This window comes from Diadema antillarum, unplaced genomic scaffold (genome assembly GCF_040938485.1).
Source record: "Diadema antillarum isolate AM-2024a unplaced genomic scaffold, OU_Dant_1.0 seq00001278_RagTag, whole genome shotgun sequence".
In the NCBI taxonomy this organism is placed as follows: Eukaryota; Metazoa; Echinodermata; class Echinoidea; order Diadematoida; family Diadematidae; genus Diadema; species Diadema antillarum.
In genome coordinates, this window is record NW_027272058.1 from 25,656 (window position 1) to 43,141 (window position 17,486).

Below are 17,486 nucleotides of genomic sequence, written 5' to 3' on the forward strand. Positions count from 1 at the left end.
CACGGTATGCATATAGCACCCGTGCCAATGGAGTGCTTTACGATAGCACTACGCGCTGCCCCATCATTTGCTTTTCTTTAACCACTGTGTTTTGATTTTTGATCGAGACAGTCATACCGTGCGCGTAGATTCCTCAACCGTCGGGGCGCACCTGCTTACGTTGACAGTTATATCTTTGCCATTAATCACGCTCCACTGTCAAAACATCAATCTCCCTCGTAGTGCCTTTTTTTAAACTTTTTTTTTTTTTTGCCTTTCACGAAGTTTACTTCCCCGAGAACGCAAGCACTGAAACTTTTTTTTTCTTCCAGCAATGCGATTATGAAAATCTGGAAGTATAGGCCGATCACAATGAAGAATAGAATACACAGGGCTCCGCACTAAGTTTTATCGGGCCACCAATATCATTGATTTTTATTTTCTGGTGGTCGAAAGTAAAATCTGGTGACAAAAAAAAAAAATCAGGAAAAACATTAGAAAAACTAAATCGGTCCTACTAAACATAGACAAATTAATATTAAGCATTATTAGAGTGATACAGATGTCCATGTCTAAAACAAATGAATCAAAAATTCAATCATCTTACTCTGTGTTTAAAGATTTGACAAATAGGCGTAGATATCATTTTAAAAGTTGATGCCCATATATTGAGGAGGTCAAAACTTACATGTACGTTTGAAATGAGAAAATGGGAGCATTTGCTGACATTTGTTAGCATCCGACATTTGTTTTAGCATTGTAAAAAGCCGAAAGTTACCGTTATTCATTTTTAAATGTAAAAGCAAACAACCGACATTCATTTTAGAATCTTACGGAGCTGAATACTATCCTAATCCATTTCCAAACGTGAAAGCAAACATCCGCTATTTGTTTTAGCATCTAACTGAGCGGATTAATACCATTAATCATTTCCAAATGTTAAAGCAACAATCTGTTATTTATTTTTGCATCGTACGGAGCAGAATATTACCGTTATTCATTTCAAACATCCGATATTTATTTCATTATCGAACGGAGCCAAATGTTACTGCTGTCCACTTCCGAAAGTGAAATGAATCATCTGACAATTATTTTATCATCGCACAGAGCCGAATGTTACTGTTTTTTCATTTTTGAACGTCAAGGCAGACATCAGACATTTTGGACAATGAAACGTATAGCTGAATGTTACTGATATTTATTTTTAAATGTATACCGTAGCAAATATCCAATATTTTTTTTTTCATCGTATGGGGCAGAATGTTACTGCTGTTCACTTCCAAACATGCCAAACGTAAAAGCAATCATTCGACATGTATTTTAGCATCTTCCGCAGCTGAATGCTATTGACATTTACTTTCGAACGTAAAAGCACACATCCGGCATTTATTTTATCAGCGTACGGAGTTGAATATTATTGTTATTCACTTCAGAACATCAAAGCAAACATTCGACATTTATTTTCGCATCTTCCGGAGCTAAATGTTATTGCGATTTACTTTCGAACATAAAAGCAAACATCCAGCATTTATTTCATCATTGTCAGGAGTTTAATATTATTGTTACTCTTTTCCGAACGTCAAAGCAAACATCAAACATTGATTTTACCATTAAACGCAGCTGAATGTTACTGTTATTCATTTCGAAATTTAAAAGCAAACATCAGACAGTTATTTTAGCATCATATGGACATGATGGAGCAGAATATTACTGCTATTTTCTTCCGAACATAAAAACGATCATCTGACATCTATTTTAGCATCTTCCGGAGCCGAATGCTATTGCTATTTACTTTCAAAAGTATAAGGAAACATCCGACATTAATTTATTTAACCATCGTACGGAGTTGAATGTTGTTTTTCATTTCCGAACGTCATAGCAAAAATTCGACATTTATTTCAGCGTCTTCCGGAGCCGAATGTTATCCTTATTCATTTCCGAACGCAAAATCAAATATCTAACATTACTTTTAGCACCATACGGAGCTGAGTCTTATCGTTATTCATTTCCAAAAGTATGAGCAAACATCCGACATTTACTTTAGTATCATACCGAGTCGAATATTACCGTCATTCATTTCCACAATTAAACGCAAAACTCTGACAATTATTTTAGTATCTTACGTAGCCGATTGTTACCGCTGTTCATTTTCAAAAGTAAAGGCAAACATCCGACTTTTTTTTTTTTTTTTTTTTGGTGGCGCGATCGGGCCACCAAAATCTTTATTTCTGAAATTTTGATTTCATTTCCGATTTTCACTCAATTCATTCAAAAGTTGATTCAATTCAAATTGACAAGCATGCAAACAATCAGTAGGCACTATAACAGACACCATGTTGAACATCGATAAACGTCGAACATCGATAAACATCGGATAAGTCGAAGAAAATCCGAGGTATCCGAGTTTGACTGTATTAAGCAATACTGACAAAAAAGGAGTCTTACACATCTACAAATGTACCTACGATAATTGTCACAAATTTCAAGTCAATTGCTAAAAAAAATGAGGGAGTAGTTAAATCCACAAGATTTTGCAAGAGACAAACTTACCGACCGACCGACACACTTCTAGTCTCTGAAAGACACAAGATACTATTTAATGGTTTTTAATGGAAATTGTGAGACCTTTTTCCATTAAAATCACATCTATATTGAATATATAATGCCATGCAGATTGGTCAGACATACCTGGCAGCTGGGAGATCTGAGATCCCAAAGCCTGATAGTCTTATCCAAAGACCCCGACAAGAAGCTGTCATCTATGGGAGACATACTCAGACTGACGACTCTGTAGGCATGAATGGGCATTTATAAGGAAGATTGTGTAATAAATCATACAAACTGCCCTGGCAACACTGGTTCACTGCCATGGAATCTCCCACCTACAGTTCACCTCTACACAAAATTTTGAGAAAAATCCATTCAACAATGTCGCTTGTAAAGTGCACACAACATTCACCCTTTTACCTATTAAGCGGGGTTCCCACTATCACGATTGGCGCCACGATTGAAATCGTGGTCTTAATCGTGCAGCAAGCGTGATGGTCTTATCAGATTGTATCAGATCTTAAGGTCAATCGTGGCAATCGCGTTGATCGTAGGAAAAATTTGGACGGTTCAAAAATTTTCTACGATTAACACGATTAGTTTTTGATCGTGATCATCGTATCAGATCGTCTAGGATCGTATCCAAATGCAGCAAATCTTTTCTAATCGTGCCCTAATTTCTAATTTTTTGCCCATTTGCCCTTATTTTACTCATAAATTAATTTATTTTGTATTCTGATAGGTGGTAGCCTGCATCTTTAGATTATCATTTCCAAACGGTAAATTGTATGACGGTTTGAGGTTTAATTGTCGTAATTTTTAAGGTACATTATCAAAATCATTTTTTTGATGATTTCATAAAATGAAAGTTGTATTACAGATTTTTAGATGTTCTCATACATTATGTTAATGATGTTTTCATTAATGAGTTCTTAATACCATTATACAGACACACAAAACAGGATATGAGATAACTTTTGTAACGAAAACACAAAATGAGCAAAAATAAAATGGCAATTGTATGTCTGCACGCCATTGACTAACGTCAGTACAAAGATGAGAATAATTTAATGAATCGTGCTTGAATGGGTACATATCAAAGGCAAATGGTTGATTTTTCAAAGTATATTACAGAGTAATTTTTTGGGGGTGCAGTATCCCGCTGTTTGTGTATTGTACATAGTAATTAAGAGTTGTTGTTTCATCAGCCATCGTTTGACCCCTTTACATTTATTTTGACACTTTTCAATGTCTTTTCTTGTATGTTTGGTAGAGCATAATTTTAGAGGAAAACGGTTATTTCAACTTTCATTATTACTGCAAATGTAAAAGTGACCATTGTCGTGGATGTGAGATCACCCGTATGATTATGACAATGAAGATCACTCTTATTATTTTTCACAGTTAGTTATTCAATAAGTGTAGCAATGTACCCCTGCGAAATAATTTTGCGTAAAACCTCCTTTTTGTTAAAAAGTGACATCATTTTGATTAGGGAGTCACTTTTCTGTTATGTGTGTGTATCAGTTATGTTAAACATTGTTAAGTAAAACACTAAATCAAGCCGAATAAACCAAACTTTTAATAACCCATATGATAACGACATTTTGAAATAAAAAGGCATATGATACATACACTTTGCGAATATGAAATCGAACACATAAGCAATACTATCCATTCGGCCAACTTTCTTATATCGAGCGTATATAACACATACTACTATGTTACATAACATTCAAAATGATCCCATCCTCTTTCTTAGCTTCCATTTCATCATATTATTTTCTTCATGTATTGGAGAGAAAGGTCATTTTGTCTTGCTGGTTTTTTTTTTCTGGGGAAGAGGGGTAATCATCTGATCCTATGTATTTGGGTTCGTTATTTCATTCTTTTTTGTGAGGGGGAGGGTAAGCATGTCGATTTAATAATCTATTAATTTCTTTACGTTTAATATTAGACGAGGGAATATCTGAGGTTATGGCTGGCCTGGGTGCTGCTTTCTCTCTGATAATATAATCGTCATTAGCAATACTGCAAAGGTTACGTTGTCATCATCGTCAACCTGTCAAGCCTTGCCATCATCAATGGTTGTGGATGAAATCAATAGGCCTAACCACTCTGCATAATTTCAGGGAAACAATGAAATCCATCGTCAGCCGGACTATAATATTCCCATTCGGGTCCAATCGCGCCTTAAATGGGGGTCGCTTCTGATCCCGATCGTAAAAGATATCGTATCTTATCTCAGCAGCCCGTATTGGTTCGCGGTATTCGTATTGGAACGTATCAGTACGTTGCTGCACGTACCAGATCGGGGATCCTGATCGTAATGGTCATGTTAGATCGGTACCAATCGTGAACTCAATCAGGACAATCCTGTCGGATCGTATTTGAACGGCAGACCAGATCGTGACAGATCGTATCGCTTGAAATAGTCCAATCGTGACCATATCGCATCCAAGCGTACCAACACGTATTGACTCGCATAACCTCGTATCCAAACGTGAAATTTCAGACGAGTTCAACAAATTTTTCACGATCAGTTACGAATGTCCAATCGTGGCGTTCGCAATGGATCGCACGATAGTGGGAACCCCGCTTTAATGGTGGAACAGTGAAGACACTGTCATCCTAAAGATACATGTAGGCGACTACCTGGTACATTTTCTATGATATACCTCTTCAACAATTTTGAATGAAATGCGGGAAGAAATGTGGCAGGTGAATAGCACAGAAAATATGTAATGCTGTATCTTTTAGATACTTCTTATTCTACATGTTTGTACAGTATCTTAGCATACCCTTATCTTGTGGAATTTTGTTTTCCTAGACATGTTTTCAGAGATTTTGCCTTTAATACTTCTGCTTTCATTCTCTTTAATACATTGTTTTTATATGACCTAGATATCTGGGCATTATATCCATCCAAAACACTACTAAATTGCACCATCAGAGCTAATAACTTTATAAATCTGAATGAATTTGGCCAAACATTTCCTGTGTTTTACAACATTAAAATAATTATGACCATCGGTATGACTTCAAAGCATACAGGAATGTTAGACATCCAATTATAATGCTTTAGAACCCAAACATGTGTTTGCATGGATTATAAAGGGTTGCTACTCCATCTACAACGCCTCCCTGGTCTGAGGCAGACAATATGAAGGGAAAACACTTGAATTCTTTTGTTTCTTTCCCCCACTGCCCTTGACCGCTGCCAGCGGTGTGAAAGCGTAGAGATGATATAGTACAGGTTGTACTTGCACTGTCACTAAACTCTTCGTTCTGAAGTGAGAGCCTCATACAGTACAGTATACCTGATAATTTAGAAGCGATAAATATCAAAAAAAATATGCTACAAGTAAATAGGACACACAAAAAGGCTGCCCGCAGAATTCATATCATAGCTGATAAATTCCATAAATGCCATGAACTAGTCCTTGGATTTCTCTTCACAGGAATCATAACAATGATAAAGATATTTCAATGCCAGAGTGCTTTAAAAAAAGAAAAAAAAAAGTCTTTTTTAGCCTGGTGTTCCCTTTGAATACTCTAGCAATATTTGTTTGTTTTTTGTTTTGTTTTTTTTACATTTTGTTGCAAAGTAAAATGTGCAAGCAAGTGTGATTACATTCAATATGATACATTATCTTCTATATAGGACGTTTTAGCGGTGCATCAAAAACGCGTATTGTAGTCCGCTCAATTTTTACCGTTCAATATCAGAGCATATTGAACGAAACGCATAGGCCAACGTATTAATTCCCCATAGACTACCGTTGTTACTAACCGTTCAAGATCACACCATATCCTGTCTTGTGTGTTGCGCGAGCACTTGCTGAATGCGCAAACGCTTGCTGCTAGTGCGCGTCATTTTGTTACAATTCACAAGCGCGCAAACATCTTGCAAGTTGTTTGTTCCCATACGTAGTTTTAGGGGCTTCCCCTTTTCAGCGCTAGGATGTGACTGCCAAGTCAACTTCAAAGACGAGTAGAAGCCCGGTAATTGCGAGCAGTTTATGCTTGCTCTACTTGATTGTAAAGATGATAATAATTATATTGGATGGCCTTGATTCATGGAATACCAGGGAATATCGCACTCGTTAGGGTCAATATTGCACTCATCTTCGATTCGTGCAATATTGGCCCTGACTCGTGCAATATTCCCTGGTATCCCATTCATAGCCATCCAATATAATATAAATATTACACTGTACACTATAACACTGCAAGTACATGTAACTCTACTATATACAAAAAAAAAAAAAAATCAAGGATTTTAAGAAGGAACATCATACCTCAAAATTACTCACTCACTTATCTGTGGGATTTAATCAATGTCAAATCATGCAACATGTACAATATGTATACGTCTGTATGTGTATATTAAATACATTATACCCATGTCATTATTGATATGAAGTTTATTTTTTCACATTTGAACGTCTGTATGCTAATAAGTATGGATGCTTACACCACTTTTCTCATATCTTGTATATATCAAGAGAACAGTTTGCACTTACTTTTTAGTGTGACCAGGAAAGTATCTCAGGTACTTGTTGTCATGAAGTGACAAATATCGAATGGTGTCATCAACCTTGTTTGATGTGTAGATAACAGTGTTCTGAGCATGAGTAAACCGAATAAGATCAACTCCATACTTCTTGCTGTAGAGGGTCCGCTTGGGTCTGTAAGGAGATATAAGTGCATTACCGGTACACACAAATTTAATTACTTTTTCTTCTCGAAGCCAGTTCAAGTCATGGTACAGTGCATTTCCACAAAATATTCAAATTGACTTTAAAAGAGTAAATTCCGACAAACAATGGATGAAGTTTCACACAAATCTTGACCAACAGAGAGTCAAAGAATCTCACAATTTTATGCTTCCACGATATCAGGAGCAATCACACACACAGACACACACACTGAAGAAGGTGCTGACGTCATTACCGGTACCTTGCAAGCTTCCATTAACTTGCACATCACACTTCAGTAAATTACCTTTTTTTTTACATGAAACCGGTAAGAATAAATAATATCCTTTCATATCGAACACATAAAGTCATTGTAGTCCTGTAAGGACCCAAACTTGATGAGTTTTAGGGGAAAGGGGTTGTACTTGCAAATTATGAAGCAAGAAAATGATTTTAGGATATTTGTACACAAAACATAGAAAGAATTGTGAGGTAGGGACAGCAGCTGCATCTGAGTACTATTGAGTACAATCACTTGATTCTAACAAGTGCCAAATGTTCACGTACACACTGGTCTCAATGACACTAGACAGAATACATGTAGTATAACACTACCACAATCTGTCTCATCTCAGCATTTGGGTCATGCCCTCCCCCCCCCCCCCCCCCAAAAAAAAAACAATGTAACAACAACAACAACAACAACAACAAACAAACATGATCACATGAAACACAAGACCATGTTAACCTCTCTATTTACCCTGCTGAAGCAGCCCGTACCAAGTTTTGTAGTAACCAAACGTCACAACCCGTGTGCCCCAAACATACTTTATGCCAAGTGAATAAACCCATGGAGGTTGAAAACTATTCCTCCACATAATAAACAAAGTCTTCAAGAATCAAGTTTGGGCAAACCATGGGCCTAATATACATGGACTAGAAACGACAGTCTTTCTTTGATCGCATATCACCGCTGCCACCCGATTAAGTGCATCTTAATGAGTACATTCAAGTGCTTGGATAATGACGATTGCGCAATCATGCATCATCACTGACAAAAAAAACCATTTCCCTCACTGCAGTCTTATTTTGCTGAGGTGCCTTTTCAGACTCAGGTGCTTTTGAGTAAACACCGATGAAAGGGAGCAGCAAACCCAAAAACATGATAGTTCTGTCACAAAATTGAAAATTACTGAAGTGGACACTTGTGGACAAGCATGTAACATGGCGTAATGATAGGACATTCACATGTCATCTACGGTCACTGTCCATGTTTACTCTGGAACATTGTGCGAAAAATGAGAAAAATTAGATTACAAATCACACCCAACTTGCCAAAATAATTGCTTTCTCTTGTAAAGTACACTCATTTCACAAATGAAATTGCTTGAGCGATAATTTTCCCAGTGTACACTACATGTACAACTGCACATGCATTTTTCTTGATTTAAGATAATTACTACATCTTCTGCGCATGTAGTTTTTAGATTCCTCAAAGCGTCATCTTGTTTCTATCCAGGCTGGCTGTCGGTGGTGATGATGAGATCAAAGCAGGAAAGCATGTTTAAAATGCTTTTGTGCCACTTTTGACAGAAACAGGTGCATGAATTAATTAACAAGCGATGAACGTCCATGTGTAGTAGGTCCATGGGCAAACCAAAGATTTAGGGGCCATGCACATCTACATTGTATGACCTCAAACTGACATAAATTGAACCATGGACAATGGGCACAGATGGAAACTTCCTTTCATCTCTCCCACTTTTCGTTATTTCCTGCAAACTCTTTAAAATGGGTGCAAGCATAAATCTGAAGAAACTGTAGCATGATAAGAGGAAAGAGAGTGCTTAGGTTTATGTTGCAACATCATAAGTGTACAATGCGCAGGATACAATTCTCCCTATCGTACATAACTCTTCGAATTTGAATGCGTGTGGCGCTTTAATTTTTTTACCTTTAAGTCTTGGGATATAAACTTCCGGTTATGAGCGCGCGATGTGTAAATGTACGATTTTATGCACATTGAACAACGAAGGATAGTATTCATAGATCGTATCAAATTCTGTCTTATAATCTCGCGAATAACAGAGTTATTTTCTAATCTGTAACTTTACATTAAATCAATGGGATTCTTCTGCGAAGCGGCCCAATGCTGGGCTGACAATGCCAAATGACGAAATTATGGAAAATATCCATAGATGAAGGATGAGCCGTGGGTGAAGTTCCCAAGAGACAAAGTTCAGCAGAAAGCAGGGAAAAATCTGCTTCACAGGAAAGACCCCTTTGACCTAAAGTGAAACATGCATATTTGTTTGAGACATTTCCAGAAAGGAGCAATTTTACCACATGGCACTGCAAATGCCTCACCGAAATATTTTTACTGGAACAATTTCGGACAAGATGAAGCACGAAGGGAGAGAAGTGCTCCATCCTAGTGCCGACATATCTGGGCCAGTTCGCAATCATTGCCCAGACCCATGCCCAGCCTAGCCGCACCAGACGTGGACCCGAATGCGAAGCGGCCACTTCGTGGCAGCGTACAGGGGGTTGCCCCCAGCCCTTCATTTACCAGTCATAGGAACATTTCTTTCACTAAGAAGGTCCTTTAATCGCGACACAGACATTCTCGAAATTGGTCATCAGGTCGATCCATGTTTGCTTGTGCATGACAAGTTCTGAATGTACATTGTACGATCAAAGATCCTACACTATATGGGACAATTTTCCAGACCTGCAAAACCGGAAGTATACATCCAAAAGCGATCAATCAGATATCGGTATCGCGAGGTGATATCGCTTGATATCGGCTATATGCAACAGGGAGAATTGATTGGCTGTATCACTATGTATGAGTAGACGCATTTATACACACCATGTGCAAACCTCTAGTTGTACCACCACCACACACACTTCCTACAGTACACTGACATACAATTGTACTATTAAATCGCTACACGTGTTCAGAAATAACAAAGGACAAGTTAGCTCCACTGAGATTCTAAGTCCCAACCTTTCTTCAGGCCCTCTGTGAAAAAACAAAAAACAAAAACCTGTCACCATTAACCCTACTGCAATGACAGCAGAATTTGCAGCGGGATTGTGGCTGCATGCCAAGCAAAGGACAACAACAGAGATGTAGGAGTTGAAAGTCTAGCTGCACATAGCATACGTTTACTAGTAGGCAAATCAAGCTACTAGGTAGAAATTGATGAAGACTTGGTTTACATGATGTTGGGGCTACTGTGTGCAGCTAGCAGATTGTTTACACAAATAGGCTGCAGACACAAACTCCTGCACATGGGAAGTTGGGGTTTCTGGCAAAGCTTTTGGGACTTTTGTGTTTACAAGTGTCAGAATGACAAGCTGTAAACCCAGTGTGGCGGTATATTATAGTGCCCATGCCATACCGTGCTGTGCGATGCAGATACAATTGTACAATACAGGTGCATACTTCTGCGACATAAATGAGAGTAGACGGTCTATTGAAACACATTTTCTGGAAGTGTGTACTTGGCTTTAAGAAATTTGCTTCTCGTCACTACCCAATTATGCAGAGACTCTAAAAGGCGCTAGTGCAGTTTCGCATTGGGTACCTAATTTCCAGTTTTATGACATAAAATTTAATCTTTAGCTCAAGGCAATATGTGAAAACCTTTTCCTATCCCTCTCTGAACTTGTCATTACTTTAAATTCTCAAAACAATGAATTTTCATGTAAAACTAGAAATGTCGCTACGGCGACTGGTATGCCTCCGCCATAATGCATGGTTCTCCTAATAGGTCTATAGCACAATGTCTTGACAATGTGACAACAGTATCACAGAAACTAATAAGACAATAAACCAACAAACAATAGGCCTATATACGTACACCTACTACACATCGGGTACAAGCTGTATACAATATCGTCAATTCAAATTAAAAATATTGTCTTGAGATTCTTTTTGAAACTAGCAATGGAAGATGCTTCTCTAAGAGATTTTGGCAGGCCATTCCATAGTTTTGGGCCCATATTTATATGAAAAAGCCCGATCCCCCAATCATGCTTGATTCGAGGTACCTGTAATTTTAGCGAGTTTGATGAACGGAGATTACGTGGTGGTTGGTGAAGATGAAGAGTATTTTGAAGGTAGACAGGGGCAAATTTGCGCAATGTACGGTAAACAAGAAGAAGAATCTTGAAGTTAATACGTTTTTCTACAGGAAGCCAGTGTAGGGACCGAAGTATTGGGGTAGTATGCACAGTTTTCTTCTTGAAAGTAAGTAATCTAGCGGCACAATTCTGAAGTCGTTGCCGTGCACTGAGTTCTTTTTGTTTGCCACAAATGCGCTGAATGTTCACTTTCCTAGAACTAGGTTCAATTGGATGAATGATTAAAACGTCAGAGTGCAGGTATTTGGGGGAACTGATAATTTTTACTTGACTTTTGACCCTTTCATAAATTTATGCATTGAGTAATTTTCAAGGTATTGAGAAAAAGTATAATTTCAGTATCAAATGGTAAAATAGTATTATCTAAACCTGGCCTTTGACCTTTGCATACATCAAGTTTTAAAAAAAATCCTTCAGGCATTGCACGAATGAAAGGAAAGTAGTAATATTTTGAGGAGTTGACCTTGACCTTTGACCCCTGACCTTTGACCCATGACCCCAACTTCCCTAGATAATCACTGCCCATCGGTACATGCATATATACTAAGTTCCATGAAGATACCTTGAACCATTTGCGAGATATGGAGAAAAAACATGAAATGTCAACCTTTTTTTTCACAAAATAACCTGTGACCTTTGACCTTTGACCCGTGACCCTAACATCCACACAAAGTATTATCCCCCCAGGATATACCCTCATACCAAGTTTGATGCAAAACCACCTCACTGTTCTTGAGATATCGACAAAAACAAAACGGGACAGACGTACGGACGTACGTACGGACGCACATGTATGTACGGACGGACGGACGGACGACCCGAAAACATAATGCCTCCGGCTACTTCATTGGCAGAGGCATAAAAAAAAATCAATGGTAGATCCTACACATTTTCACGGCAGCATGCAATACAGTCAATTGTTTGATCTACAATGTGTAGTGACCTCAGAGCGATCACAGCAAGTTTTTCTGTGTTAACTTTAAAAAAATAATAATAATAAAAATACTTGTTTTTTCCTTTCCCTCAGCTTGTAGTGTACCAAGTCTTGCGGTATTGGTTGTATAATACAAAGCACTTGATTGAGGTTTGTTGTTATACTGTGTCGTGTGTGTGTTTGAACGAACTAAAAATCTGAAAATGTGGTTCTAGTAATTTATGTCAATCTTGAACTAGAAATGTCGCTATGGCGACTGGTATGCCTCCGCCATAATGCATGATTCTCCTAATAGGTCTACAGTACATGTGGACAATGTGTGATTACATTTTCACAAAATTGGCAAAATATTAAAATGACATGTTTGTCAAAAATGTATCGAATGTTCACCTTCCTTGACCTATGTTTAAATGGATGAATAGGAGAGCATGTATTTGGGGATTTAAGAACTTCGACTTTGACCCTTTCATAAGTTTACGCACTTGAGTAATTGTCAAGGTATAAATTGTATGGAGAAAAAGTGCAATTTCTGTATTGAACAGTAAATTGTTATCATTTTCATCTGGCCTTTGATTCATAAGAGAATCAATGTCAGGCAGAGCATACATATTGTGTACATAAATATGTACAGTGTACTAAGTTTAAAGATAACTTGAGCCACTTCCGAGATATGGAGAAAGAAGTACGTTCAGCACTTTCACTTGATCTTTGACCTTCTTGGCAAAAAAAAAAGAAAATCCCAGAGAATCTCTAGTGGGTTATACATGCATACATCAAGTTTTTTTAAAAAATAATCCTGCTGGCATTGCATAAATTTATAAGGAAAATAGTAAAATTTTGAAGTATTGCCCTTGACCTTTGACCCCTGATCTTTGACCACATGAACCCCAAATTCCCTAGATAACCACTGCCAGTCAGTACATGTATGCATATATACTTTGTTCCACAAAGATACCTTGAACAATATCCAAGATACAGAGAAAAAAAGTGCAATTTTAACAATTTACTTAACCTTTTGACCTTTGACCTTTTGACCTCATGACCCCAAACTTTCACCAGAGAATCTTAATTGGGTAATACATGTATACACTAAGTTTCAAGAAAATATCTTCAGGCATTGCATAGATATGGGGGAAAAAGTGAAATTTTAAGCATTTGACCTTGACCTTTTGACCTTTTACCTTGAGCATGTGCACCCAAAAGTTGATAGGCACAACTTCACCTTCTAATACACATGTATACATGCCAAGTTTCATTAGGATACCTCAAAAGGTTTTGATAGTTACCCTGTCCACAAAATTCATTACGGACGGACGGATGGACGGACGGACGGACAGAAGGACGGACGGACGGACGGACAACCCGAAAACATAATGCCTCCGGCACCACTTCGTGGCGGAGGCATAAAAATAGTGAATTTTGGCCTTCAGTAGACTAGAAATTACTGAAAAAAGTGGAGGAGACAAAGGAGAGAAAAGAGAGACAAAGAGATAAAGAAAAAGGATGGGGCATAACCGCATGGGGGAAAAGGAAAATACATAGTGTCCAAGAATATAAAGATACAGTGTACTGGTACATGTACATAGCACTAAAGGGACAAAAACACAAAATAAAAAGATTTTGGGGTTAGAAAGTAGCCTTGAATGAAAAGGAAAAGAGCATAGCAAGGAGAGAAAGAAGAGACAGACGGGTTCAAAACGAAAGGAGCAAAGGAATAATATAAAGATAAATTAAAAAAGGAAAGGAACATACATGTACAGAAATGGATTGAAAATTAAAGAAAAGATAAAAAGAGAAGAAAACAAATCAAAAATTATATTGAAAAGAATGTTAGACCTTTGACCTCAATACAAAGTATTTACCTCTGAAATTTTCAGCTGTCAAAAAAAGCTCAGAAAAGGAAAGACAAAGGATACAATGTACTTCACTATAAGATGTGAAAACATATTGGTCGGGAAAGAAAGAAAATGAGGATGAAGGGAAAGACAGATGGAAGGAAACAAAGTCAAAGAACAGATAAGAAAAAGCAGCGAAAAAGATATTTTAAAAAAGTCAGGAGGAAAGACAAAATATTGATAGGAAGTTCAATGAAGAATATACATGCACTTAAAAAATGAAAGAAGGAAAGATAAACACACACACACACACCCTCACACAATCATACATATCACATATTGATTAAACATCAACTGCTCTGTAGGCCTACAATTGTAGAATACAACCACTAGGCGCTACAGCAAGACTTGGTACAAGCTGATGGAAAGAGGAAACAATATCTTTTTAAAGATAAGTAGAGGCCTATTGTTACTTCCTCCAGTCCTGGAGAACTGCATTTGATTCGCAGAAAGAAATTTAATGATACACCAAGCATCATGTACTAACGTGGTCAAGAGTCAAATCGAAAAAAAAACTGACGAGAACCAAAGGAGTAAACAAAAGCAAAGATCTGAAAAGATAAGGCAGGTGTTTGATCATGCAGGAGATACAACATGTATGTGTGACATCACAGACGAACATATCACATACACTGAAAAACCATAGCATAGATACCATAGAAAAACTCCCTGTGAATAGGCCTAGTAGGGTTGGGGGTACCACCTATCATCACCCTAAGGATCTGTAGCTTGTTTATTCTAAAAATATAACACAAAATCGCCTAATTCTTACCTCAAATATGCCATAAATACTGCAGTTTTGAATGTCGTGACCGTCTCGTTGATTATGAATCTCCGTTTTAAAATAGCGCAATTTTAGTGCGTGCGTTCCGTTTTCTTCGCGCAGCTAAAAAGGGTACCTTGCGATCGGCACCCCCTCCCCTCCATAGGTAATACACGTGAATTTCACAGCCATGCGTCGTTACTGAGCGGATGTGTAATTTTTAGCTTGGTTTTTTAGTTTGTTTTTTAGTTTAATTTTCGTTTCTTCGTTTTTATTCTTTATATATAAAAGTAGCTAATGACACCTAATCCCGTGCGTACCTTCGCGTTCTAATTTCTATACGCAAACAGCCATGATACGGAGGGTGCCGATGGGAAGGTACCCTGCCGATAGGTGGTACCCCTACCATACTAGTAGTGTGACTATTTAATAGTATTAAATGATCGACGGAATCACGCGGTGCCTACATGGAGTAAAATAAAAGTTTGCCAAATAAACATTCATTCTGCACAACTGAAACACATTAAGACTATCAAACGTTAGGACTCCCACTGTCCTGTCACTTTTATTAAGCATTTGCCCATTCCACTTTGTAAAGGCTGCCATTTTTAAACACACACACACAAAACAGTGCTGTGCATGCACCACATGCCACAGACAAATCTTCAGACCAACAAGTCTAATTCCGCGAAAAACTTCTCATTTATAATGATGACATTTGCTGGGTCAGTTTTTCGCTTAAAACTGACCCAGCAAATGTCATTTATTATAAATGAGAAGTTTTTCGCGGAATTAGACAGACTTGTCGGTCTAGGGGTGCGTTTATAAGATTTTGCGGGCCTAGAATCACTGTTTTGAAACACTGTTTTGAAACAATGTTTCAAATCACACTTTCGTCAGGAGAGCGTTTCTAAGATTTTTTCTCCAAGCGTGTTGGGGCTCTCGCTCAGACTGTGCCATTGCACAACTCACTCTACGCAGTTTTTCCTAGGCAAAAGATCAAACAGGGTACGCGCAAGGCATTGTGACGTCATTATAAACAGTGTTTGCGATCGCAGTTGCGTTTATAAGATTTTTGAAACACTGATTCTACAGAAACACTGTTTGTAAACGCACTATTTTGTGCGTTTACAAACACTGTTTCAAAACACTGTTTCAAATCACGGCGAGCGTTTATAAGATTTTTTTTCGAGCTAGAATCACTGTTTGGCCATAAACAGTGTTTCAAAACACTGTTTCTGGCCAGAAGAAAAATCTTATAAACGCACCCAAAGACAAATCTAGCCTACTTCTAGCCCTATACTATAGACAGTACCAGACACCGCACTGTGCTCCGAAACGCCGTGCGGAGCACGGCGTCTTCCGTGCACCAGCGACTGGGCAGTGTAGCTGTTTAATAGACCATACATCGTGAACTGAAAGCTGCTGCAGATTAACATTAAATTTACATTTTTTTTTGGGGGGGGGAATACAGTTTTTACTACAACTATCTGCACTGAGCCTAATCGATTAAGAGCTCAGACTCTATTTTATAGGCCTATTAAACGTTAGGCCTTTTTCTTTAGACAGTCGTTAGAAGAGAAGGGAAGCTCATCATAAATAAGCAAAGCTTACTTTCCCTCGAGGCAATCGTATATAACAATCGAGTCATCTTCACTGCTTGATATGAGCGTCTCGCCGTTGTGGGAAAAGTCGATGCTGTTGATGCGTTCAGTGTTTTGATCTTTAAAGAGTTTTGCGACTTGAAAACTCTTCATCACTTGGTCAGACAACTTCATGGTGAGGCAGCCTATTCTACGGCACAAAAATACATATCGATGATTTCTACAGTACAGAATACTTGTAGCGTTAGCTATGTAGGCGACTTCACTCGGCGACGGCGTTCTACAGCATATGCATAACAGGCATTACATGTGCGTATAAACGAGTGTTTGTAATACTACGTGCGTGCTGTGTACATGTATAGATGTATGCTCTACACTGCTCTACACTACACACAAAGCGATGTACCCACAGATACCGCGCTGACATGGTCGGAATGGTTGTACGCACCGAACTAGTACAGTGTATTTGCGGCTCTGAGCCTGAGCTGTACGTACAGCTCTATGGGTCATGCTGTAAGTTGAATGTATGACAAGCCAAATGTAAATATATAGTACTCAGTATATCCAACTGGCCACATACTAAAAATACAGTAAGTGATGTAACGTGATGTTGCGGGTATCTTGAACCATGGACCTACAAAAGCAGTTCCATGCTTGAACCAACTCAATTTAGTCTACATGCGTTTGCATTACAATATACATTGTAATATAATTGGCAGTTGTAGTAATCCGAAACCAGCCCATGAACGAGGAACAGAGGGGTGTGAAATTGTGAATTTCAGTATTTTAACGCGAAATTATCCCCAGTTAATAATTATTACTTCTTGAGTGGTTTGTTGTTTGTTTTATTTATTTTTCTTCAACATAAATGCATACATAGGTAAAAATAATTGTTAGTAATATCACAGAAAA

The 17,486-nt window shown here is 38.0% G+C and overlaps 1 protein-coding gene across 1 annotated transcript in view; it reads right to left on the reverse strand.

The window, feature by feature from the left end:
* Positions 1–16,840, reverse strand: part of LOC139745583 (WD repeat-containing protein 82-like) — a 39,572-nt gene extending 22,732 nt beyond the window's left edge. Inside the window, exons 1-3 of the mRNA XM_071655976.1 lie at positions 16,585–16,840; positions 7,053–7,217; positions 2,668–2,767 (exon numbers count right to left, since the gene is read on the reverse strand). Coding sequence (XP_071512077.1) covers positions 2,668–2,767; positions 7,053–7,217; positions 16,585–16,748 — 429 coding nt within the window. The 5' untranslated portion in view covers positions 16,749–16,840. The remainder of the gene's footprint in view (positions 1–2,667; positions 2,768–7,052; positions 7,218–16,584) is intronic.
* Between the last annotated feature and the right edge of the window lie 646 nt (positions 16,841–17,486).